This window comes from Dreissena polymorpha, chromosome 9 (assembly GCF_020536995.1).
Source record: "Dreissena polymorpha isolate Duluth1 chromosome 9, UMN_Dpol_1.0, whole genome shotgun sequence".
Classification (NCBI taxonomy): Eukaryota; Metazoa; Mollusca; class Bivalvia; order Myida; family Dreissenidae; genus Dreissena; species Dreissena polymorpha.
The window spans coordinates 59478761-59506741 of NC_068363.1; the positions used below are offsets into that span (position 1 = coordinate 59478761).

The 27981-nt window shown below is 37.8% G+C and overlaps 1 protein-coding gene across 1 annotated transcript in view; it reads left to right on the top strand.

Moving 5' to 3' along the window:
• The window catches only part of LOC127846083 (U3 small nucleolar RNA-associated protein 4 homolog), a 42236-nt gene that overhangs the window by 13096 nt on the left and 1159 nt on the right, over nucleotides 1-27981 (top strand). The window contains exons 7-17 of the mRNA XM_052377260.1: nucleotides 843-918; nucleotides 5049-5268; nucleotides 7253-7353; nucleotides 11097-11193; nucleotides 13835-13995; nucleotides 15751-16066; nucleotides 17974-18005; nucleotides 21418-21588; nucleotides 23568-23663; nucleotides 25697-25879; nucleotides 27808-27897. Coding sequence (XP_052233220.1) covers nucleotides 843-918; nucleotides 5049-5268; nucleotides 7253-7353; nucleotides 11097-11193; nucleotides 13835-13995; nucleotides 15751-16066; nucleotides 17974-18005; nucleotides 21418-21588; nucleotides 23568-23663; nucleotides 25697-25879; nucleotides 27808-27897 — 1543 coding nt within the window. The remainder of the gene's footprint in view (nucleotides 1-842; nucleotides 919-5048; nucleotides 5269-7252; nucleotides 7354-11096; nucleotides 11194-13834; nucleotides 13996-15750; nucleotides 16067-17973; nucleotides 18006-21417; nucleotides 21589-23567; nucleotides 23664-25696; nucleotides 25880-27807; nucleotides 27898-27981) is intronic.

Genomic DNA, 27981 nt, shown 5'->3' on the forward strand with positions numbered 1-27981 from the left:
TCGTTTTCATTCATAAATATTTTGCAAATGACGACACTTTCATTGAGAACAAAAATCGTAGAAGCTAAATGACGTCACATTAATTGATGCTACTGAAAAGCTGACACGCTATAAATGTTTTCTTTATTACGTTTCCTAACAAATAACATTCTTTGTAGGCGTGGTTATGCCACTTATCACCAAATATACAATTACATTTATATACATGCTACATTTATTACATTTCTTTTAGAGCAGGGTTTAGCACGTGCATTTTACTGCAATATTTTCGTTATTTATTCGGAACTATTTTCGAAACATTAAGCTCCGCCCATAATTTGTTGCGGAATAACCCATAGACGATTTTCTTCTTTGTTTATATGAAATTTGGCACATGCCGTGTTAGAATAAAAAATATTCCAAATCAGGATTTTACAGCAGAAAAAAACCTGGTTAGGTAGAAGTTTTGTAGTGTGAATAATGTGTTGGGTTAATAGATGTAGATTTTATTTAAAAGAGTTTCAATGAATGTTAAATATTTGTTATGACTTGAATGTTTATTATCAATTGTCAAAGGCGGAGGGATATAGAATTGGTGTTTTGGTGGGTCAGTCCCTTTGTCTGTCCTTCTGTCTGTCTCAAAATTTATTGTTTCCGGGCATATCAACTCAACGAATTTGCTTGAAATGTTGTATCCATGTCTTTTACCATGTGTTTTACATAAAACAAAATTTTGTTGAAGTGGTTAAGGAATATTTATGATTTGGCATAGTGAACAGCATAGGATACTTATATTTGAATAAAAAAAACAATTTAAACAGTTCTTATAATGTAGAACACATGTTCTGTTCTTGTTTCCTCAGTGACATGACGATCGTGAGTGGTGACTCTCGTGGCAAGACCACTTTCTGGAATGGCAAGCATGGGACAGTTATCAAGGTAGACTTCCAGTGATCTCTTCCCACCACTATCCGCCTAAACTGGATTTTTGCTAGTTGAGACTACCGTAAAGCAAAAATACAATAAATGTGGAAATTGTTATCCCTGAATATCTTGTAGAAACTACACAGGCTAATCTTGGACTGCTCAATTCTAGATCTGTTTGACAGATTGATTCAAGTGTACTTAGAATAGTATAAGTAATTGGTAGTTTTTTAGAGGAATAATTGCACGATAAAAAGATATTTGCCTTAATTAAGATTGTATTACTTGGTCAACATAAAAATTATTGTTGGAAATCTGTATGAATTCTATTCAAAATTGATGGTAGGCTTTGAGGTCTTAGTTTAAAAATTTAAAAAGAGTTTTAAAATCAAAAACATGATGCACTTGTTCTTTTGCATGAAATAAATTAAATGTTGATGAATATATCCTTCTTTCCTATTGTTTCATCCATTCCTATAGATTCATCCACCTCCATATTTTGGTAATTATGACATATTTCTGATATTAAGTTAGTTATGCTTATTTAAAAAAATCTATAACATAGATGTTGTATTTTGGTAAAAAAAACATGTGAATTTTGAATTTTTTTTGGGGAAAATTAAATTTATGTAAAAATTAAGTAAAATCGGCTACCCATGCTGTGTAAATACCAATAATTATGAAAATATTCACGTTTTAACAGTATTTTTGTGTTTATTAGTCTTTAAGAATATTTATTTAGTGATTTATATCCATATTATTTAAAAAGTTTTATGTTCTATAAAAATGATGACTGAACAGATACCAACAAATCAGTGTTGCTAGGGTGCCCACCTAGAATTGGCCTGTTACTAAGGAAATACCTGCGTTGTAAATAATTTTGCCATACTTTTGTGGGGAAGATATAAAATGTTTAAGTAAATGTCTCACTTGTGCTGAAAATCTTTTCATTCAGTAGAAAAAGTCAATTTCATTCTTAAGTGGCCAAATATACAGGAAAAGAGGCTATGTGATATCCAAGGTTATTATTTTATACTGTTTTGGATTAATTCTTTCCCTGTGGCAAAGAGTGAAGGCATTTATGAATGTTTTTCTTCTGTCTGTGTGTCTATCCTTCCATTTATGTAGCCACTGTATATTTCTTAAACCCTTTGATTTTTTAGCTCACCTGAGCACAACGTGCTCATGGTGAGCTTTTGTGATCGCCTTTTGTCCGTCGTGCGTCGTCCGTTGTCAACATTTTGCCTTGTGAACACTCCAGAGGCCACATTTATTGTCTGATCTTTATGAAACTTGGTCAGAACATTTGTCCTATTGAAACCTCGAATGATTTCGAAACTGAGCTGGGTAAAAAACTAGGTCACTAGGTCAAAAAAAAAGAAAAACCTTGTGAACACTGTAGAAGTCACATTTGATGCCCAATCTTCATGTAACTTGTCAAAATGTTTGTCTAAATGATATGTTGGTTGAGTTCAAAAATGGTTCCGGTCCATTGAAAAAAATGGCTGCCAGGGGGCGGGGCAGTATTCCTTATATGAGTATAGAGAAACCTTGTGAACACTCTAGACGTCACAATTTTTGCCCAATCATCATGAATCTTGGTTAAAACATTGGTTTCATTGATATCTCGGACGAGTTCGAAAATGGTCAAGATAGGTGAAAAACATGGCTGCCAGGGGGCGGGGCAGTTTTCTCTATATGTATATAGCGAAAACATGTGAACACTCTAGAAGTCACATTTTTGTCCAATCTTTATGAAATTTGGTCAGAATATGTGCTTTCTGGATATGACGGTTGAGACGAAAATGGTTTGGATCGGTTAAAAAGCATGGCCGCCAGGGGGGGGGTCTTTTTCCTTATATTTATATAGTAAAAAAAAGCTTGTGAACACTTAAGAAGTCACATTTTTTGCCTAATCATCTTTTTTTTCTTCTTAACATCGATTTTATAGATATGATACCTCAGACGAGTTCGAAAATGGTCATGATGGGTGGAAAAACATGGCCGCCAGGGGGTGGGGCAGTTTTCTCCATATGTATATAGTGAAAACAGGTAAACAGTCTAGTTCACAAGAATCTGATAAGCTAAAATGTTAAAGAAAGATAACCTGTACATACTTTATATTATATTTTCTAATAGTTAACTCCCTTGTTTAACATGCTTCCCTAATCTATTTTTAGTTCACCTCTGGAGTTTGTTAGACCCACTGGTTTCAAAACACTTAAAAGGGTAAATACTTCAAAATGCATATTTTTCAATTATAATGACATTTTGGGCTAAGTTGTAATTTCTTGTGTAAATCTGTTCTTATTATTTTGTCACATTTGTTATCAGTTTGTAGCAAATTAATCTATAATGGGAACTATTACTGATAAGCCATCTTTGATAAAACCTCTACAGAGTTCCCCAGAGTTAAGATAACTGATAAGAAAGATGAAATGTGCTGTTCAGTGTTTTAATTTTTTGAGATCATGATATTATCAATTTGCAAATAATCTGATGAGAATGAAACAAATTACATGTTAAAGGATAATAAGCTGCTTTGGTTTTCACTTATAGATTAATTCTTTGAGTGTATTCAGGCGTATCTGACTGGATGCCTTTAGTTAATTGAATTACAACCAGTCAGTGATGTCATCCTGACCGGAAATATGCGTTCTTTAATTAGACTCGATAAATATTTCTGTATTACATAGGTACTCACAAAGTTACATAACTTGTAACCGTCCCGTGACCGGTTCACTTGCGTAAGCGAACAAGACAGCACTACCACAGTTGTTTATAGTGAAACATTGTGAATACTTTTAGTCACATTTTTAGTTCAATCTGAATGACACTTGCTGATTTTCACACATGGTGACAATCTTTATGAGCATATAATTTTTTGCTCATCAATTGTCTGTCTTCCATTGTGCGTCATGAATATTTGACTTGTTAACACTGTAGAGGCCACATTTATTGTTGGATCGTCATGAAACATTGTCAGAAGATTTGTCCCAATAATATCTTGGACAAGTTCAAAAATGGTTCCAGTCTGTTGAAAAACATGGCCGCCAGGGGGCCATTTGTTGTTCATTCTTCATGAAACTTGGTTAGAACATTTGTTCTATTGATATCTTGGGCTGCAAAGAACAGATCATTTCTTTTTATCTCAGGTGAGCGACTTTGGACCTTTCAGGCCCTCTTGTTTATTAACATTGGCTCAAATATGGTGGTTAAGACCATGCACAGAAAGCATGAGTCAGTCACTATGGCTCAAGGTAAAGGCGACATATAAATGTCAAATGTTTGGTGTTTCCTTTATATGTTCATGTCTTTTATGCAAGCTAAAGGTTGAATATCTGAGCTTCATTTTTGTGTCTGTTTCCATGTTTACTCTATAGCCCAATACCTCAAAAAGGATTTTTATAAAACTTAGCTCTGTTAATTGATACCGAGCCATGAAGGGATAAGCCAGTCACACCAGCTGAAAGTCAATGTCACACGTGAAGGTTGAATGTTTAAGCCTGTGCCATTAAGGACTTAACCCTTTCCCACTCAGAAGCATAGTGAAAATGGTTATGTGCAAACAGCATAAAACCAGAACAGCCTGCGAGTATCTAAGGGTTGGAGGAGAAGCCTTTATAATTTGAATCTAGTGAGAAAGGTCTTTATTTTAAATGTTAATTTCTGAGGGACTACAAATGTGTGAAAATACATATCTTAAGTGGCAAAGGTTTAAAGGTTAAATGAAACATGCTTCAAATGTTCATCACCTTGAGGCTGAAGGGCTTAGGCAGCCAGACAAAGGTGACCACTTATAGGTCAAAAGAATTATGGCATCGGATAGAGCCATGCTTTGGACTGTTGTCTGCATGTATGTCATTCTGTCTGCAAAACTTGATGCTGCTGTATCTCAAGATGTACTAAATATGTATTTGATGGAACTGAGCCTCACTCCTGGAAAACAGGGTTTAAGGCATAGATTATCCTGTAAAATCTGCGCAGGGTAATCAGGGAGGACACCTTCTGCCTTTACTGGATTTTTGCTTTGAAAAGACCTTCCATTAAGCAAAAATATCAATTAAAGGGGAGGCCAGGCTAATCTGGGATGACACTGTACACACATACATTAAGTCACTGTTCTGTTTTCTGCTGGTCCATAGAGCATACAGAGTCACAAGGCAGACGTGTACTGCCTAGCAGTTAATACAACCGAGACGTGCGTAGTGTCGTCAGGCGTTGACTCAAGTGTCGTGCAGTTCAACTACATCGCTGCGCGCGAGAACAGCGACTGGCGCGACTGGGTGGGCACCTTCCTCCACAACCACCACACCCATGACGTACGCGCTGTACAGATTGTGGGCAATACCATAGTGACAGGAGGTAGGGGTTTCTTATTGTAAGAGAACCAAGCTTATTTGCATGTGTGTGTAGTGTCGTACCAGATTAGCCTGAGCAGTCTGCACAGTCTTATTAGGTGCAAGTTTTTATGCCCCGGATCGATAGATCAGGGGTATATTGTTTTTGGCCTGTCTGTCTGTCTGTCGGTCATTCTGTCCTAAAACTTTAACCTTACAGAAAAGTTTTGCAATAACTTTTGAAATATTGAACATAGCAACTTGATATTTGGCATGCATGTGTATCTCATGGAGCTGCACATTTTTATTGATGAAAGGTCAAGGTCATCCTTCAAGGTCAAAGGTAAAAAATTTAAAACTTTAATATATTAAAGTTTTGCAATAACCTTTGAAATATTGAACATAGCAACTTGATCTTTGGCATGCATGTGTATCTCATGGAGCTGCACATTTTGAGTGGTAAAAGGTCAAGGTCATCCTTCAAGGTCAAAGGTCAAAAAAATAAAATTTTAATATAGTAAAGTTTTGCAATAACTTTTGAAATATTAATCATAGCAACTTGATATTTTGCATTCATGTGTATCTCATGAAGCTGCACATTTTGAGTGGTGAAAGGTCAAGGTCATCCTTCAAGGTCAAAGGTCAAAAATTAAAAATTTTAATATAGTAAAGCTTTACAATAACTTTTGAAATATTGAACAAAGCAACTTGATATTTGGCATGCATGTGTATCTCATGGAGCTGCACATTTTGAGTGGTGAAAGGTCAAGGTGAAGGTCATCCTTCAAGGTCAAAGGTCAAAAATTAAAAAATTTAATATAGTAAAGTTTTGCAATAACTTTTAAAATATTGAACATAGCAACTTGTTATTTGGCATGCACGTGTATCTCATGGAGCTGCACATTTTTTAGTGGTGAAAGGTCAAGGTCAAGGTCATCCTTCAAGGTCAAAGGTCAACAAAAAAGTGGTGCATTAGGGGGCATTGTGTTTCTGACAAACACATCTCTTGTTTTTCCACTTGTATGGCTTTTTTAGTTTATAAACAAAACTTTAGTGTAGCCTGAAAATGTTGTCCCTGATTAGCCTGTGCAGACTGCACAGGCTAATCTGGTATGACACCTTATGAGCATGCATTTAGTCTGATTTTTCCAGAACAGGATTTCTTAATATCTTGTTGAAGACTTTGAATTTCTCCGCTTATGACTCGGTCATAGCCAATATCCAGAAATGTCACATTTGTCTACAACAGTGCTCTTTGAATCATCATGAAACTGATAAAAAAAATATTATAAATAAATTATTTGTATTAGGTGAACTAAAAAAAATGTGTAGATATCTTGTGGAGCCCTGCTTTTACATTGAATATGATCCATGCTATGTGTAGATATCTTGTGGAGCCCTGCTTTTACATTGAATATGATCCATGCTATGTGTAGATATCTTGTGGAGCCCTGCTTTTACATTGAATATGATCCATGCTATGGGATAACAGAGCTTAGTGCATGTGCATAATCAGGGACAATACTTTTCGCTTTTATGGAATTTTGACGTTCAAGGGAAGTCTCTTTTTAACGAAAATCAAGTCTAGATGAAAAGTGTTGTACCTGATGAGCCTGTGGGGATTGCTCAAGCTAATCTGGGATGACACTTTCCACAAATTCATTAAGCCCCTTTTCCCAATAGGAAAGCTCATTTTTATTTGATCACCTATGAATGAATGTCTATTGAGTTCTTGAAGGGTGCACCACTATAAATATCCACAATGAAAGCTGATTAGCTTTTCTATCTTTAAGGTGAAGTTAGTTACAGCAGGATACCGCTTTTATTTTGGTTCCAACTGATTTCCAACTGTTTGTATAATGTTTAAATTAATAGGAAAAAGCGTGTTATGTTATAAAATAATGTATGTAAACATTTCAGAAGTAATCATAATCCCATCTTCTATTAATATGGTTCTCTTGTTTGTTTTAAAAATTCCACATACAAGCGAACTGACTTTTACTTTATAGGTGTTGATACAAACCTGATCGAGTTTGATGTGAAGGGAGCTAAATTGAAAGATTTGAAAAAAAAGGAAAGAAAATGGAGAAGAGTGGTCTCCCTTCCACAGGTATTTTCAGCAATTTACAATTGTACATTTCTCATGGATTTTTTTAGTCTCGTTATGATGAAACTGTGTTTATAGCATGTGCGCAAAGTGTTGTCCCAGATTAGCTTGTGCAATCCGCACAGAAGACAGCTAATGGGAGAATTGTCAAATTATGGTAGTTGTTTGAATATTTGTGAAGAATATTTCTAAATGTACATAATTAATTCCACAGAATAAGTGATTAAATCTAGCCTATTTAAAACCAGATTAACAGTTTTATTTAAACATAATTATATAACAAAACTATGTTAAACAAGACTATTGCCAAGCAACATGGTCCTCTTCTGGTGAAACTCCACCATTTTCAGCCTGGTCTGTCTATTTGTTGCCATAGCAACCGTAAGTCTTGACGTAGGAACATAATGAAATGACATGCATAATCTCCATATTGCCATCCGTCCATGTTTCAAGTTTCATGAAAAAACATGAAGAACTTTCAAAGTTATCACAGGATTCAAATAAGTGTGACAGACTGACTGACTGACTGAGAGACAGACAGAGCACAAACCCCATAAGTTCCTTCCGGTTTAACCGGTAGGGGACAATTAATTACCATACCTAATTACTTTTTCTTTCTTGATACTGATGAACCAAATTATGATAATGAACTATTGCTCATCAGATCCTAGACTCAATGTGTTAGCAATCTTTGGGTATACAGTCTACCCTGACATAGCTGTCACCTGAGTGACCTTGTCACCTGGCATAAGCGGCCAGTCTAGCTAGATTCCCCTTGTCAACAATCAGTCTTTATTACACCTGAGTATACCAGTTACCTGTTGTAACACCAAGGGGGCATATTACAGTAAATGGGGCTTAATGCATGTGCCTAAAGTGTTGTCCCAGATTAGCCTGTGCAGTCTTCAAGGCTTATCAGACACAAAACTTTCTGCTTTTATTGTATTTTTTTGTAAAGGAAGACTTTCTTGATGAATATTCAGTTTAGGTAGAAGATGTGATCCCTGAGCATGTGCATTTATCCCCCTGTTCTCAGAGCCAGGCTAATATGTATTTAAAAGACTCTTCCAATTAGAAGTACACATGTTATATTCTGGTGTGGAGATAGTTTGAATTCCTTTTTAACTGCTGTATCCAAAAAATGTGTTGGCTTCTCTTGTATTTTGTTCAGGATTCCATCATAACTATACTGCTTGTAGCAGAAATTAGATGATGGGAAAATTGTATAATTCTTGTATGCATCTACACCTTTGATATTGCACCTTTAGCAGTTTATCTGGAGAAAATGTGCAAGTCAGAATATGTTTACCTATTAATAAATTTGCCAGCATGTCAAATTAGATTTAAGACATTTCTTGCTAGATTTTACAGGTTTAATTTCTTATTAAAATACCAATAAGCAGCAAACAGCATAAAACCTTTAACAGCTTACAAGTGCAGGCTGTTCGGGTTTGATGTTGTTTTCATATAGCCATTTTCAGTTTGTTTCTCAGTAGGAGAGGGTTGACCTCTACTTGTAAATAGAGAAGGTGTGTGATATTGTCAAGATTTGCAAACCTGTTAATGAAAAGGCTTGAATTACTTTTTGAACACTTGAGCACATAACGGGTAAGATTGTTGATGACCGTTGATGATCGGATTGCACTGCAACTCAGGTGAAATTTTGCAAATGAGAAGGCTTGAGTGATACATTTGACCTGACGATGCTCAACAGGAAAGGTTGTTGGCAAAGGATTGCACTTTGATGAGCGTTAAATTTTTAAAGAGCTTTTGATAAGGGTTTGATATTTGATAATGGTGAGTATTTCTGACATGAAATAAAATATCAATTAAGGCTTTACCTCAAGTGCGCAAGGGGCAGGGTGAGCTTTTTAGATCACCATTTATCAGTCGTCCTTCATCTAGATCGCCATTTATCTGTCGTCCTTCATCTAGATCGCCATTTATCTGTCGTCCTTCATCTAGATCGCCATTTATCTGTCCTTTATCTAGAATGCCATTTATCTGTCGTCCTTCATCTAGATCGCCATTTATCTGTCGTCCTTCATCTAGATCACCATTTCTCTGTCGTCCTTCATCTAGATTGCCATTTATCTGTCGTCCTTCATCTAGATCGCCATTTATCTGTCGTCCTTCATCTTAATCGCCATTTATCTGTCGTCCTTCATCTAGATTGCCATTTATCTGTCGTCCTGCATCTAGATCGCCATTTATCTGTCGTCCTTCATCTAGATTGCCATTTATCTGTCGTCCTTCATCTAGATCGCCATTTATCTGTCGTCCTTCATCTAGATCACCATTTATCTGTCGCCCTTCATCTAGATCGCCATTTATCTGTCGTCCTTCATCTAGATCGCCATTTATTTGTCATCCTTCATCTAGATCGTCATTTATCTGTTGTCCTTCATCTAGATTGCAATTTATATGTTGTCCTTCATCTAGATCGCCTTTTATCTGTCGTCCTTCATCTAGATCGCCATTTATCTGTTGTTCTTCATCTAGATCGCCATTTATCTGTTGTCCTTCATCTTCAGTCTTAGGTCAACTTGTCTTTCAAACCTCTGTTCCTACACCACTGGGCAGATTTTAACAAAACTTCCTTAGGATGATCCTTGGGTAACAAAGTAATTCAAATTGTTTCAGTCTGCTTCATATGTTGATCACAAGAGCAAAAAATATATGTTATTGTTGAAAACTTCTAAAAACATTTCTGAAACTTAAATGGAGTTTTTTACCAAAAGCCTCTGATAGTGACCTTATATTTGGTGTGTGAGTCTACCTACATGACTTACAGATGAAGTGTGAGTTTCATTCGGTCCATTGATTTTTGGGGAAGTTACGGGCCTTGGACTGAAATTGTCTTTAAAATAGCACTGTCCAAGGCCCGTTACTTTGTCTAATATCAATGAAATGTAACTTCGTCATGTTTTAAGTTGGGATATAGATGCTGTGTGACTTTAAAATGTAGAAGGGGGCATTGTGTTTCACAACTGCAGCTCTTTTTAAAAATTGTTTTTAGCATATCTCTAGAGTTTGTAAGGTTGTTGTAGAAAAAGTCACAATACAAAAACATTAGATGCTTCATGATACATGAAGGATTCCTTACTACATACGCAGCAATCAAGCTTTTCCTGCTTACAAAAATTATCACTTTTCCCAGTTTGTACAAGTTGTTATTTAACCTACGCATTTACTGTTTTAGCATTGATATTTTTGTATTTAACATGGAAGCCTTCATATAGGGTTACCAGACGGTCAAATGAAGAGGTAGTTAGTTACCATAGTTACCCACCCTATTGCCCTTGTTGTACTGATAGGCATTATTCAGCATTGGACCCTGCACATGTCTTTAACATTGAACACATCCAGAATATTTTGATTCTGGCATATGGATTAGTAAGTTTCTTCTTTGCCTGTTTTGTACAGACAGACACTTAAAGCCTTGTTCTAGGAAAACTGGGCTTAATGCATAAGATTAAAGTGTCGTCCAGGCTAATCAGGAATGACACTTTCGGCTTTTATGGAATTTTACCAAAATCTAGTCTAGGCTTTAAGTGTCTCCCCTGATTAGCCTGTGCAGACAACACTTAACGCACGTACATTAAACCCAGTTTTAACAGAATTTGAACTTTGAAACTGTGACATTTTTACTGTTACAGACACCAGTCTGTCATGTTTACTGTTACAGAGACCAGTCTGTCATGTTAACTGTTACAGAGACCAGTCTGTCATGTTTACTGTTACAGAGACCAGTCTGTCAGGTGGCGCCTAGTCAGAATATTCTGCTCCTACAGTACGCCAACTATCTGGAAGTATGGCGGCTTGGACACACATCTCGCTCAGGTAATGGCCTTGTAATGTCCTTGACATAGTTCATGCGAGCCTCATTCTGGAGAAACTTGGCATAATGCATTTGCGTAAATGTCATCACCGATCAGCCTGTATAGTTTAACCACAATTTTTGTAGACGTGACTTACTTTAAACAAACAAAAAATCCATAAATAGGGAAAGCGTTGTCCCTGATTAGCCTGTGCGGACTGCGCAGGCTTATCTGGGATTACACTTCACGATCATGCATTATGCCCAGTTTTTCCTGAACGAAGCTCTTATTCAAGCTAGAAGCCTCATAAACAGCAATGTTCTCGATTGTTTGTTGCATTCATTGATTACCAATTGTAATAAAGAATGGCAGGTGCTTTAATGCAGACGTTGCATTTAACATGTATATATTTTACAGAGAGGTTACCTATTCACTTTAATACCATGTCTTGGTGACATTGCAAAATATCTGGGCACTTGCAAACATGTAGGTTAACCCATTTATTCCTAGTGTCTAGAAAAAAGGCCTTGGCAAACAGCGTAGACCCAGATGAGAAGCAGCATGATGCAGCGTCTCATCTGGGTCTGCGCTGTTTGCTTAAAGGAATTTCTGTAAGAAATATTCTAAATATAAAAATATGTATACTAGACATCCCTAATTTTGGAAATAAATTGATCCAATTTAGAAGGATGGGAGAGTCCACTAGGCATAAATGGGTTAATAAACTCCACAGTTGGATATACAATAAACAAAATATCTAGGGACTGCAAAACAAGAAATTCCAGACCCATTGCAGGCCTCACTCATGTAGATTTTGTGTTCATGCACTCTGGTAAACATACATTTCTAGTCAAGTTTGACATGAGACATTTAAACAAAATCTAGTAACCGCTGTAGTTAAGTAAATACTGATTAGTAATCGATAACAATTTACAGTATTTATGGAAATGTTTTTCTGCAGCGAATTGTACGCTGGTTTGAAACGTTTTGAAATGATTTCAATCTATTATACATGTTTTTTTCGGTTATTGTTTCTTTTAGGCTATTAAAAGCATGATTTATTTTTTCACTTTTCATGGCGTGATTGTTTGAAATTGCAATTTAGCAAGGAAATCATATTTAGTCTCAGGTCATGGCTGTTTTGTTCAATCACTTATGTGACCTTGGTAAAATGTAAGCTTGCAGGAATGTAATTCACAGCCATTATGTAACATGACTTTTTTTTCATGACTTTTGAAATTGTTTGAACACCTTGGTGGTCTGACAGTGTCTGTACCTCTAAATCTCCCATGGAGTGATACTACTTTGTGGCAATGATCCTCAAAAACAAAAAAACAAGCACTTATTTGAATTACCAATGTTTTCAAGGCAGAAAAATGGATTATAAACTTTTAGAACTGCTAAGTATTATTTTTTGTCTCCTAGAAGTAATACAATTACAAACGACAGAAATTGATACATGGAGTTCAAATTTGCAATGTTAAACTGAGCCATGCTCTGGGAAAATGAGACTTCATAAAAGGTTTTTAAGTGTCGGCCCAGAGTAGCCTGTGCTGTTTGCTAATCTGGGCCGATCTGGACTTTCTGCTGAGACTTGATTTTGGGACATGTGTTATGCCCCCTTTCCCAAGAGTGCTGCTCAATATACTGAGAGCTTCTGTACACAAAAACATGTTCTACTGGGGACTGAAATCACTCAATTTCCATTTAAGGTTGATCTTATGAGACTGTTTGACTTCATTCTCCAGCATTCTTTTAAACTGTACGGCACTGTAAATATAAGCCTCATTATCTGCACAAGTTTGACCCAATCTCGGCTTGCTGGTGACTTACATATTATTTTTGTCAGTTTTTAGTTTTATTGCTTTATCAGTCCTGACATTCTTCTTTTACTGTTTAGCATCAATGTTATAATAATACAAAAAGGAAAAAGAAACATTATTTTTGGAATAAATTGATGCCACTTTTTATCATGGTTCATCATAGATCAATGAAGAAATGTACTACAATTAGTACTGGTATTATCTGAAAAAAGAGATTTTTGAGTTCTCTGGCATGGGAATGATTTATTTAGTTTGTTTTCAATGTTATTATTTTTGTATTCATATAATAGAAATTGACTTGTATGCTAAATATTGAAATGAGTCAATACAATGTGATGGTAAAGCACCATGTTTTTCTGTACCCATTTGCATACAGTGAATGAAATAAAGCTTCTTTGATGGTTGACTTTGAACTGTTCATATTATGTCATTATTTTGGGGAATAGCTACTAGCTAATTATATTTCAGAACTGCACTGCTAAAGTCGGCAATGTCTGCCCAGGAAAAGTGAAAGTTAACTAACTAGAATGTTATGGCAAAATATGGTGAAAAACTTTAAAAAATCCAAGCATTAAAACAAACAGTGTTATGAAATTCTGACCAACAGTTTATATTCGGATGGCACTCTGTGAAAAGGGGTCTTAAATGCTTGCGCATAGTGTCGTCCCAAATAAGGAGGGATGACACTTTCGGCTTTTATGATAGTTTTTGATTTAAAAAAATCTCTTCTAAGCAAAAATCAAGTTTAGGCAGAAAGTTTTGTCCCTGATTTACCTGCGTAGACTGAACGCACTTGATTTAAACCCCCTTCTTTCAGAGCACCTCTCATTTTTCTTCCAGGTGTAAATGGGGACATCTTGCCGTTATCTTCAAACCCAATCAAGTTGATACAGCTGAAAACCAAGGGAAGCAACCCAGTGTACTGCTGCGCCATTTCCCATGATGCCTCACTGCTTTCCTACTCTGACAACAGCTCCATACGCATGTACAGAATCACCATGGTAAACATGACTGGGGCTCAAACCATGTGTTTGAAGTGTCGTCCCATATTAGCCTGTGCAGACCACACAGGCTAATCAGGGGCGACACTTTCAGCTTTTTGGTTTTTTTTCGTTGAAAGGCAGTCTCTTAAACCTTTACCACTTACTTCGATACGTATTTTCACGCGATTTTAGTCCCTTAGAAAGTAATATATAATGTAAGACCTTTCTTACTAGATTCAAGTTTTAAAGGCTTCATTTCCAACCCTTAGATACTGATGAGCACCAAACAGCATAAAACCTGAACAGACTGCAAGTTACTAGCAGGCTGTTCTGGTTTTATGCTGTTTGCACATAGCCATTTTCACTTTGCTTCTAAGTGGGAAAGGGTTAATTGCAAAAATCCAGTTTATGTGGAAAGTGTATTTCCAGATTTGGCTGTGCTTACTTAAAACACTTGCATTAAATCTTGTTTTCCCAGAGTCCTACATTTTGTGACCAGACAAACACTTATGAGACAATGCTCTTGAATCTATTGCTTGCTTGCTATTCAAAACACCAGTAGTGGAGACACAGGGATACAGTTGATAAACATAGCCCCTACCATCATGCCCTTCATTTATGCTTACCCCAGTGCTGATATGAGGTTTGCCATTGAGATAACCATGCAGTCAGCAAATCTTGTTGCAGGATGATTCTGAAGGGCCGTGTCACAATATTTCAATTCTGTATCTGCTTTAATTTATCACGACCATTACAGCAATATTTTGTGATCTTGACATAAACTGAAGGCTTTTAAAATAATATGCAGAGTTCAATACATATGTCTATCACGTGCTATACCCAGTTTCCTATGTAATATAACCATTACGAATATTTTTATCTTACACATGTGTAATATACTTTTTAAGCGTTTTCATTGGTTTATTTTCGTTGGATTGACCAATCGCATTTTGTTTTTTTGCTGAAAGGACGTTGCAAGGTCAAATGATGTCATGAAATGTAAACAACATTCAGGTTTAGCATTATGTTTGCGTAAATATTTATTTAATTTGCTCATTGCCATTTCATACCATATTTTATAAAACTCGTCCTAAAAATTCGTTAGTAAGCGAGCCTTTGATATGACAACTCGTGTCAGATCCTATATACCCTATGAAGAAATTGGGAATTTGAAGACAAGGGATTTATTGCTCTGCACATGTTCATATATTCTATGTAGTCTATTTTCACTTTCAAAGTGGTAATAATTCAAGCTGTCCTATGACCTTCACATTAATATTAACATATTTTCTACCAGGTTACATCCTTGAAGATGTTATATACTTGATTTCAATCCAAGAAATGTTTGAATACTTTTGATGTAAAATAAAATTAAGCTGTAATGTAATTAATACCAAGTAAAAAGTACCATATTCAACACAACAGAATGAACAATTAGTTGCAAAATTTATGGTTAACTCTTTCCGGCTCAGAAGATGGGTGAAAATGGCTACAGGGTGAAAATGGCCACATGCAACCAGCATTAAACCATAACAACCTGCCAGTAAATAGCAATCTGTTCAGGTTTTATGCTGTTTGCTGCTCATCAGTATCTTAGGGTAGGAAATGAAGCCGTTCTAAAACTTAAATCTAGTCAGAAAATTCTTAAATTTTATTTGATTTTCTAATGGACTCCAAACACATCAAAATGCCCATCAAAGTGACAGGCTTAAATGTAAAGTATGTGACCTTAAGTTTGTTGCTTGCACACTGGACCCTTATTTCTGTGTCCAGGTCAACTTGAAGAGCATTCAGCCGGACGTAGAGATGACCCGGATCCCAGTAGACCCGGACAAGGCACCGGATGGGGCCCACTGCATGTGCTTCTTGTCGTCTGGTTCCCGTGTTGTCACGGTCACATCGTCGTCACGGTTACAGGTGTCATCATTAGCGGTGGGTAAACTGGCAGTAGAGCACACCTTTCCTGCAATATCTGGTGAGAATTTGTCTATAAATTTATTTTATTACATTTTTATGCCGCCCGGATCGAATGATCGGGGGTATATTGTTTTTGGCCTGTCTGTCATTCTGTCCCAAAACTTTAACCTTGGTTAAAGTTTTGCAATAACTATTACAATATTGAAGTTGGCAACTTGATATTTGGCATGCATGTGTATCTCATGGAGCTGCACATTTTGAGTGGTGAAAGGTCTAGGTTATTATTCAAGGTCATAGGTCAAATATATGGCTTCAAAGCGGCGCAATAGGGGGCATTGTGTTTCTGACAAACACATCTCTTGTTTATTGTGTTTTGATAAGGACTTCAAAGGAAATGGATTAAAACGGAAAGTGTTCTTTAAAGAAAGATTAAAATATCTCAGAATTCCAACAGGTTCAAAAGGAACTGGTTTAAATTGTAAAAATAATAAAGGGCAATAAATGATGAACAATGAGAGACATAATTGTGCATCTGGACATATTTGGTACATACAAGCTATGAATGTTTAAGATATTCTGTACATAGGGCATATTTTGTACATCAAAGCTACGATTGTTTAAGACATTCTGTACATAGGGCATATTTTGTACATACAAGCTACGATTGTTTAAGACATTTTGTACCAGGGTGTAGAATTAATGGGGTTTTCAAGAGTTTACACACGTGCTGGACAGAATATAATCACACTGTTAAGAACTTAATTTTTGCAAATATGCAGTAGATACAGAATTTTTTAACAAGAACACATGTTTTTTAAATGAAGTACCGGTAATTCTGATGTATTTCACATTGCCATAAGCAGCATAAAAATCTGTTTTTTATGCACAAGTTGATATTCTTAAGAAAACTTGTTTAAAAGGGACCTTTTCACGTTTTGGTAAATTGACAAATTGAAAAAGGTTGTTTCAGATTCGCAAATTTTCGTTTTAGTTATGATATTTGTAAGGAAACGGTATTACTGAACATTTACCATGATGATGCTCTAAAATAGCCATTATATGCATCTTTTGAAAATTTAAAAACCTGAAAATTATAAAGCGTTGCAACGCGTAACAATTGAATAATTTGTTGTTGTCGTTACATTTTGTGAAACTACGTGGATTGCTTATATAAAGTATAAAAAACATCGTTTGTTTTGTGAGGACGGATGACAGAGTGGTCTTAATGGTAGACTTTTATTCCAGGACTCCATGGGTCAGTGGTTCGAGCCCTGCTAAGGGTTACTTTTTTTTTATAGAATTTTTAATGGAGCTTTTTAGATACAATGGTTACATTTATAAATACAAAGCATTTAATGACAAACTTCAAAACATGCCAAAATCTGTGAAAAGGCCCCTTTAAAAAGTTATTTGAAATAAGCACCACTTACTATTGTTTTTAAATCCATTAAAGTTAAAAGGTGGAACCCCAAAAAGTCACGTGATCCTGCAACTTGTGTACATATTTTGTACATACAAGCTAACAATGTTAAAGACTTCCTGTACATATGGCATATTTATGCAGCAATTGTTACAATCTTAATAGGTTTACTTACCTTAACAATCACACACAAAAATCACAAAATTGTGTTATGCTGAAGGTATGAGATAATTTTGCATAAGAGGAATCATGTACCTCTGATCCACATCCCAGAGTTTTTTGTTTAGAGCAGCTGCTATAGAATGTGTCACTATCAATGAAACCTTATGTATGGATATAAATGTCATGGATATCGCCTTCAGAAATATCAAATAATTAAGTCTATAATCAGTCAATTTTTATGTCAATAACCAAAGAGATTCCTTTCAATGGCATACCATAATTGAATGTGAAGTGTAGAAGAATATCACAATCATAAATAACCTCACAACATCTGAGCATTTTCTCCCCGAGATTTTCACAGTTATCTCATGTACAAAGCGTTTATAATTGTTCAGTCTGGCAAGTCAATAAAAGGGGACAGACTTTCCACTTATGGAATATTTTGTTTGAATGAAGTCTCTTCTTAACAAAATTCAATCTATGCGTACTCATATCAGGAGCTACACCATCTTCTGTAAAGTCACGCAAGGTTTCGTGGTCGGAGCTACACCGTCCTCTGTAAAGTCACGCAAGGTTTCGTGGTCGGAGCTACACCGTCCTCTGTAAAGTCACGCAAGGTTTTGTGGTCGGAGCTTCACCGTCCTCTGAAAAGTCACGCAAGGTTTCGTGGTCGGAGCTTCACCGTCCTCTGTAAAGTCACGCAAGGTTTCGTGGTCGGAGCCACACCGTCCTCTGTAAAGTCACGCAAGGTTTCGTGGTTGGAGCTACACCGTCCTCTGTAAAGTCACGCAAGGTTTCGTGGTCGGAGCTACACCGTCCTCTGTAAAGTCACGCAAGGTTTCGTGGTCGGAGCTACACCGTCCTCTGTAAAGTCACGCAAGGTTTGGTGGTCGGAGCTACACCGTCCTCTGTAAAGTCACGCAAGGTTTCGTGGTCGGAGCTACACCGTCCTCTGTAAAGTCATGCAAGGTTTCCTGGTCGGAGCTACACCGTCCTCTGTAAAGTCATGCAAGGTTTCGTGGTCGGAGCTTCACCGTCCTCTGTAAAGTCACGCAAGGTTTCGTGGTCGGAGCTACACCGTCCTCTGTAAAGTCACGCAAGGTTTCGTGGTCGGAGCTACACTGTCCTCTGTAAAGTCACGCAAGGTTTCGTGGTTGGAGCTTCACCGTCCTCTGTTAAGTCACGCAAGGTTTCGTGGTCGGAGCTTCACCGCCCTCTGTAAAGTCACGCAAGGTTTCGTGGTCGGAGCTCCACCGTCCTCTGTAAAGTCACGCAAGGTTTCGTGGTCGGAGCTCCACCGTCCTCTGTTAAGTCACGCAAGGTTTCGTGGTCGGAGCTTTACCGTCCTCTGTAAAGTCAAGCAAGGTTTCGTGGTCGGAGCTACACCGTCCTCTGTAAAGTCACGCAAGGTTTCGTGGTCGGAGCTACACCGTCCTCTGTAAAGTCACGCAAGGTTTCGTGGTCGGAGCTACACCGTCCTCTGTAAAGTCACGCAAGGTTTTGTGGTCGGAGCTTCACCGTCCTCTGAAAAGTCACGCAAGGTTTCGTGGTCGGAGCTTCACCGTCCTCTGTAAAGTCACGCAAGGTTTCGTGGTCGGAGCCACACCGTCCTCTGTAAAGTCACGCAAGGTTTCGTGGTCGGAGCTACACCGTCCTCTGTAAAGTCACGCAAGGTTTCGTGGTCGGAGCTACACCGTCCTCTGTAAAGTCACGCAAGGTTTCGTGGTCGGAGCTACACCGTCCTCTGTAAAGTCATGCAAGGTTTCGTGGTCGGAGCTACACTGTCCTCTGTAAAGTCACGCAAGGTTTCGTGGTCGGAGCTACACCGTCTTCTGTAAAGTCACGCAAGGTTTCGTGGTCGGAGCTTCACCGTCCTCTGTAAAGTCACGCAAGGTTTCGTGGTCGGAGCTTCACCGTCCTCTGAAAAGTCACGCAAGGTTTCGTGGTCGGAGCTACACCGTCCTCTGTAAAGTCACGCAAGGTTTCGTGGTCGGAGCCACACCGTCCTCTGTAAAGTCACGCAAGGTTTCGTGGTCGGAGCTACACCGGCCTTTGTAAAGTCACGCAAGGTTTCGTGGTCGGAGCTACACCGTCCTCTGTAAAGTCAGGCAAGGTTTCGTGGTCGGAGCTACACCGTCCTCTGTAAAGTCAGGCAAGGTTTCGTGGTCGGAGCTACACCGTCCTCTGTAAAGTCACGCAAGGTTTCGTGGTCGGAGCTTCACCGTCCTCTGTAAAGTCACGCAAGGTTTCATGGTCGGAGCTTCACCGTCCTCTGTAAAGTCACGCAAGGTTTCGTGGTCGGAGCTTCACCGTCCTCTGTAAAGTCACGCAAGGTTTCGTGGTCGGAGCTTCACCGTCCTCTGTAAAGTCACACAAGGTTTCGTGGTCGGAGCTTCACCGTCCTCTGTAAAGTCACGCAAGGTTTCGTGGTTGGAGCTTCACCGTCCTCTGTAAAGTCACGCAAGGTTTCGTGGTCGGAGCTACACCGTCCTCTGTAAAGTCACGCAAGGTTTCGTGGTCGGAGCTACACCGTCCTCTGTAAAGTCACGCAAGGTTTGGTGGTCGGAGCTACACCGTCCTCTGTAAAGTCACGCAAGGTTTCGTGGTCGGAGCTACACCGTCCTCTGTAAAGTCATGCAAGGTTTCCTGGTCGGAGCTACACCGTCCTCTGTAAAGTCATGCAAGGTTTCGTGGTCAGAGCTTCACCGTCCTCTGTAAAGTCACGCAAGGTTTCGTGGTCGGAGCTACACTGTCCTCTGTAAAGTCACGCAAGGTTTCGTGGTCGGAGCTCCACTGTCCTCTGTAAAGTCACGCAAGGTTTGGTGGTTGGAGCTTCACCGTCCTCTGTTAAGTCACGCAAGGTTTCGTGGTCGGAGCTTCACCGTCCTCTGTAAAGTCACGCAAGGTTTCGTGGTCGGAGCTCCACCGTCCTCTGTAAAGTCACGCAATGTTTCGTGGTCGGAGCTCCACCGTCCTCTGTAAAGTCACGCAAGGTTTCGTGGTCGGAGCTTCACCGTCCTCTGTAAAGTCACGCAAGGTTTCGTGGTCGGAGCTACACCGTCCTCTGTAAAGTCACGCAAGGTTTCGTGGTCGGAGCTCCACCGTCCTCTGTAAAGTCACGCAAGGTTTCGTGGTCGGAGCTCCACTGTCCTCTGTAAAGTCACGCAAGGTTTCGTGGTCGGAGCTCCACCGTCCTCTGAAAAGTCACGCAAGGTTTCGTGGTCGGAGCTACACCGTCCTCTGTAAAGTCACGCAAGGTTTCGTGGTCGGAGCTACACCGTCCTCTGTAAAGTCACGCAAGGTTTGGTGGTCGGAGCTACACCGTCCTCTGTAAAGTCATGCAAGGTTTCGTGGTCAGAGCTACACCGTCCTCTGTAAAGTCATGCAAGGTTTCGTGGTCGGAGCTACACCGTCCTCTTTAAAGTCATGCAAGGTTTGGTGGTCGGAGCTACACTGTCCTCTGTAAAGTCACGCAAGGTTTCGTGGTCGGAGCTACACCGTCCTCTGTAAAGTCATGCAAGGTTTCGTGGTCGGAGCTACACCGTCCTCTGTAAAGTTATGCAAGGTTTCGTGGTCGGAGCTACACTGGCCTCTGTAAAGTCACGCAAGGTTTCGTGGTCGGAGCTACACTGTCCTCTGTAAAGTCATGCAAGGTTTCGTGGTCGGAGCTACACCGTCCTCTGTAAAGTCATGCAAGGTTTGTGGTCGAAGCTACACCGTCCTCTGTAAAGTCACGCAAGGTTTCATGGTCGGAGCTACACCGTCCTCTGTAAGGTCATGCAAGGTTTCATGGTCGGAGCTACACCGTCCTCTGTAAAGTCATGCAAGGTTTCGTGGTCTCATTAGCAGACAATGTAGCATCTGATCAGACTGCACGAATGCAGTTAAGCTGCCATATGGGCATAAGACCCATTTTTGCATTATGCAGGTGATTTAACAAGTACATCTGCAGTGATAAATTTCCACCCATTATGCACTCTCTGACTATGGTAATGTGTTCAGGTAATGTTTCAGAGAGCTATCACCTGTTGTGTGTGAGTGCAGACGACCGGTATGCAGCGGCCGCTGACCATCAGTGTAATGTGCACATCTACAGTCTCACACAGCTAAAGGTAAGGCTGTATACATTAATAGTTGGGTCTAGGTCAAGGTCACTAAAAAAAGAAGAATACTACTGCTTATAAAAGTTGAGATTTTGATGGGGGGATTATGCTGAAATTCTTTGCATGAGTAACTTGCATGCTGACCTAGGGATTTATGAATGTAGGGCCAGTTAGATCAAGGAAAAGTCACTGTTATTTAAAAAAGTAAAAATGTTTTGGCTCAGGAACTAACTTTGAGGTATTTTGCATCTGTAGATACATCCTGATGTTTTTTAGGCTGCAACCAATTTCTGTAGAATGATGGTCCTTATTGTTATTTTCATGGGAGGCATATAGCAAATGTCTTGACCGTCTGTCTGTCAGAATGAGGTTAACCCAAAATTAAAGGTTTCCAATGACATCAATGATGCTTCCTACAAAGCATTGATCTTTTCATGCATTCTGTCTTTGCAAGCTATGAACACAGCCACATATTTTGACCTCAACTGGACCTTGCCATTGACATACTTTTGGACTTATACTTGGTAACTAACAGGCTTTGATACTTTCATTAAACAGTCTTCACACTCTCATCACCTGACCTCATTTTGACCTTGACTTTGACCTACTTTTTGGATTTATTCTAATTGGTGGCTGAATGTATACGTACAAGGCTTTACTAGGGGCTTACCTGTGTTTATTGAACACAGCATCTTGTATCCCTTCTCTTTATATATATATTTATATACCTCATAAGCATTTAATGAACCCCTGTAATACTGTATTTCTGTTAAATTTCATTGTTTAAGAAAAATAAGATGAAGGTAAACGTATTAGCCTTGCTCTGGGAAAAGGGGGTTTAATGCACATCAGTAAAGCGTTGTCCCAGATAAGCCTGTGAAGTTCAGAGAGATGTCACTTTCAGCTTTAATGGATTTTTTTATTAAACTCTTCTTAGCAAAAATCATGTTTAGGCGGAAAGAGTTGTCCTTGGTCATCCTGTGCTAATCTGGGGTGACACTTTACGCACATTCATTTAGCCCTGTTTTCCCAGAGCAAAACAAAAATGTCAACATACGTTTATGGAGGCACACACTATTGTTTGCAACATAGCGTTTTATTTCGTCAAAACGTCTGTCTGGGGCATCAATGTACATGTATGTAACACTTGTTGTTTCTCGTAATACTCAAAGTTCTAAAACTAGTTCATGGATGCAGATTTTGCCTTTGCAGCTTTTTTTTTTTTTTTACTATTTGGCTTATTATATAGGCCATAATTTCTAATTCTAGTAACTTGCTTTTGAAATATGACTCCTGTTGTGAAGAAATGTGGGTGTGAAGTTCACACTTGATTACAGTTAATTATAGGACATAATCATTAATGTGGTATGTTTTGAAAAATAGTTTAAAGAGACGTAATCCAATGTGTGTAAATGTTAGTTATTATTTAGTAATGCTGTCTCTGATGTAATTAACTGCATTTCTGATGTTATTAGCCGCATTTAATTGTCTTCTCCTGGAATCACTTATACATGACTGATTTTGTTTACATGTATGCTCAAGTTCTCATTTTCCCTGGTTTGCCAAGAGTGCATTTTCAATTTGTGTCAAGAAAAACTGGGCTAAATGCATGTGGGTAAAGTGTCTTCACAGATTAGCCTGTGAAGTCTGCAGAGGCTAATCAGGGGCAACACTTTCCACTTGTATAGAATTATTAATTATTATTCTTTTAAAGGAATTCTCTTTGCAAAGCAGAAAATGTCGTCCCAGATTAGTGTGTGCTGACTGGACAGGCTAACCTGGTATAGCACTTTACACACACGCATTTAGCTCTGTTTTTTCAGACCAGGGCCTATAAATTGAGCCCTATTTCTCAATGCTTTTAAAGCCTGTTTTAAGAATAACTTATTTAAGAAATCCCTAGTACTAGTGAAAAGTTAATGGTATTTTGCCTAATTTTGTATTTAATTTGTTCACCAACATTGTTTATATAAAAAATCCTGTTACAGCATGTGTGCAGTGTGCCACGTGACAGGAGTCAGGTGACGGCCATGGCATTCAGTGGAGACGGACGGACACTAGTCATGGCATACACAAACCAGAAAGTAGGGCTCACATATTAAGGGATATGAATACTCAGCTAATATTGGTCTGATTCTTAGTTTTTTCACCACTATTAAAGTTTAAAAAGATCCTTGAATTAAAAAAGTGTATTCTCTGCATTTATCTTGATGCAAAGCCCCAGACAGAACTGGTGTAAACAACATTCAAGCAGAAATGATATGTTTTCATTTTAAGCTCACCTGAGCACAATGTGTTCATGTTGAGTTGTTCAGATACCGTGATGTCTGTCATCTGTCAATGTGTGCATAAATGAGTGATGCGGGTGTGTTCGTCAATTTAATTTTGTTTTTCTCCACCTGAACCACTGGGCAGAATTTGACAAAACTTAATATGAATGATACTTTGTTTTATTTTTATGAAATTTGCTTAAACTAGCAAATGTCTCTAAGGTTATGCTTCAGTATTTTCATGAATTCATTTTGAAGCATCTACTCTTAAAAAATGTCCAGTTCTCTGTCTGTTTACAATCATAGCTGCTAGTGGTCAGGTAGTTTTCTTTGTATGACAATTGTATAAGCTTTTGAACAGTCTAAAAGTGATAATTTTGACCCAACCACCATAAAATGCTGAGTTTGAAGAATATTTCTGTACTTTGAATAAGTTTTTTGCCAGGGTATGGGGCAGTTTACCTTTAACCCATTTATGCCTATTGTCTAGAAAAAGGCCTTGGCAAACAGTGTAGACCCAGTCTCATCAGGATCTGCGCTGTTTGCATGAAGGGATTTCTGTAAGAAATGTTCTAAATATAGAAATAAATATACTCGACATCCCTAATTTTGGAAATAAATTGATCCAATTTGAAGGATGGGAGAGTCCACTAGGCATAAATGGGTTAATCTCTACATTGAAATCTTTTGAACTCTACCTGCTCAGAATAGTTTAGTTTTTTTCAGGTCTCAGGTGAGCACCTTGGATCTATGGACCTCTTGTTTTTCTTTTTGTAAAAAAAAATCTAATGGCAAAGAAAATTCCTGATGTAATTACGTGTTTTTTGCCGCGCAAATAATTTGTGTTTACTGACAGAAAATGTTAATAAATATGTTTCTAGGGCATTCGTACTGGAATTTTACTTTTTTGCCATTTGCAAATTTGTGAAAGTGACTTATTTTTCAACTTGCAAAAGCTTGTTTTTACTTTCTATTATCATTTTTGTATAAGCACGAAGCACACTTCTTTTTAATTGGCCCAGAAACTTTTAGTTTTTTTTTTCAATACATGTTGTTACAGTAATTAAATGTATTTTAGTATATACTTAAAATTTATTTTTAAGGCAAGAAAGAATAAAGATTGAAAAACTGTTGTGTTGAATTATTAATCTTAACTAACAAACAATAACAGAAGCTGTAGGCCTACTTGTAAATGTGTACCAGTTTCCTTAAAAGCCTATGTTCAGGACCACCCTTACCTGTGACATACCTGTGACATACCTAGCTTTATGGCCCATATTTACAAATCAACAAGCATAAGACCCAAAGAGCACAATGATGTAAGATAACCCTTTCCCATATAAGAAGCAAAGTGAAAATGGCTTTTGCAACCAGCATAAAACCAGAACAGCCTGCGAGTAACTCACAGTCTGTTCAGGTTTTATGCTAATTGCTGCTGATCAGTATCTAAGGGTTGGAAATAAAGCCTTTACAATTTGAATCTAGTAAGGAAGGTCTTTAATCAAATTTAATTTTCTAAGGAATCCGAACTTCAAAGGTGTAAAAATAGGTATCTAAGTGGTAAAGGGATGATAATGTGTTGGTAAACTTTTTAAACCTGCAAATTTTTTCATGAACGTGTTGAAGTATATGTTGTTGTTTTTTTTAAAATAAATAAACAGGGTGTCAAGTTTTTACAAAGACTGACATTCACTCTTAAACATTAAATGTTAATCAGACCGGATTGATTTGGGGGCCATATACCTGCTGGCATATGTGATTATCTCTGTTTCAAATTGATGTGAGAATCATGAACATGAAAGGTTACAATGAATTTTCAAATGACAGGTCAAGCTTCTGTTTTGTAGATCATAGAGTTTGATGTCGAGCAGGCAGAGTATTCTGATTGGACGAAGCGCCACGCTGCGAGGTTTATGTACACATGGCTGAAGCGCAAGTCAAAAATCGTCAGCATCACGTACAACCCGTCCAACCACAACCAGATTGTGTTCCATGATGAGCAGATGTTCTGTATCCTCGACAAGACACAGGTAGCGTTGATAATGTGGCGAATGTTTACAGCCATTCTGATCAGTTGGAGTTAACAAAACTCAACTAACTTGCCTCCAATATTGTCCATGTTTGTATGCCCAGTATTGGTCAGTTACATATGTCTATGTCTGATAATGGGGACAGGTGGATATATTGATTTTGTCCTTTGTATCAGGTGAATTGATAAGCTTGTGGAGTGTATGTTGTCTGTTTTTAACAATTGAAACCTTGAGGTCAAATGTGATCAAAATGGCATTCACCATGTCTACAGAGGTGTGTTTTGTAGACTGTTTTTCTAGGAATTGTATTATCTTGTAAAGATCAAAACAGCGTGGTTTTCAAAGAATTGCAGGCTTTTTTATGTTGTTTTTGATGCTTGCATTCCTAGAAAAATATTAACAGAATTTAGCATTGACAATAACTGGCAGAGCAAATATAGTGCCTGCCTAGCAACCAGTCTTGGGTTTGCTCCCTTCTCTGAGAGCTCTCCGAAGACCTGATCTTAAGACATCAAGAAAGGGACTTGAGAATGTCTCAATAAGCCTAAAACAGGGGATGCAATTATGGTGGAATACGTAGGCTTAAAGTACATCATGCCAATCCTCAACATGTCCATCAGGTCCCCACAATTCAATTGTAGACTGTTGTATTTATTCACTGTTGGACAGTGTTGTTTGGAAAGGGTTCAACAATAGTTGTCAGGTAAACAGTGACTGCTATACATTATAATAGAAGTAAACAACAATTTAGGGTTTGTTTCTATGCATTATTAAATGACAAGAATTTATCCGACAATCCAATGGCTATTATTATTATAAGCTGATTGCTGTACTGAAACAGATTTTTTTAGTCCTGACGTTAAAAACATGTGCATTTATGTATCAGATACACAACTTTTAAGCTAAACTGTTTAAATATAAACTAAATATCTTTCCCTTTTCCCTATGTTTAAACTATTGTAAGCCATTTATATAGCATAACGTAATTACTCTTAGTTTTCAGACACTCTAAATTTTTGGACACCCCCTTTTTTACCCAAAATATAATTTTTGTGTGACAAAACTTTTTCGGACATATGAGTTTTTGTCAATAATTTATTACTCAAAATTTTTGGACAGTACATTTTACAGCGCTATTTTACCATATTTCTTCCGTTATTCTGCTTATCTTGTGTCACTTTCATCATGCGTTTTTATGACCGGATTAAGGTAAAACAACCTAGCAGGTGAATGCCTTAGGGCAATTGACCATATCAATTTTGTAATAGGGTAAAAAACCATGTATATGGGTAATACAAAAATGGTTTCACCCAAGAGAGATAGCTGTGACAAATATTAAACGCTTCAGAATTTAATGCACACCTATTACTATACAAACAATTGAAGGTGTAAGATAACGACTGACGAACATACAAAGAATTAATAGTTTGCAGAACGACTGACGAACAAACAAAGAATTAATAGTTTGCAGATTTTATTTAAGTGCATTAATTACAGGTTCATAATAAAGTATTGGTAAATCAAAAGCTCACCTTTGAACCCGTTGGTACAAAGGAGCATTTTTACTTTCTGTTCAAAAGAGCATGAAAATTATTTTTAATAAAGCACAAATATATGTAATAGTAAATTATACTATACGGCCTGGTATTTAACAAGCACTTCATTTAGAGTTGTTAATACAATGGACGTTTTACACATTGCTTACCCGCTTTCGATCGTCAAGGAAATCTTTTTAGTTTTACTCTTCATTTTTCGGAAACCTGTATTTTAAAATATTTTTTGTATGTAAATTTTCGGACACAATTTTTTATATATTTTTTTTAAGTGTTCGAAAACTTAGAGTAATTGCGGTAAATATCTTTCCTTTTCACTATGTTTCAACTCTTGATAGCCATTAATATATCCTCAATATCTTTTGTATGTTTCAGCCGTTCCCAGACCCAAAGTTGAAGTGGTTAGATCTGTGTACGCCAAACCCTGACCATCCATCTGCCTTTCACATCTGCAAGAACTACAAGGTGTTTATTCAAGTTGTTTATTTGCTGTTTTTTATCACATGCCATTGGTCAGTTAACTAACTCACACCTTTCCTTGTTAACCCT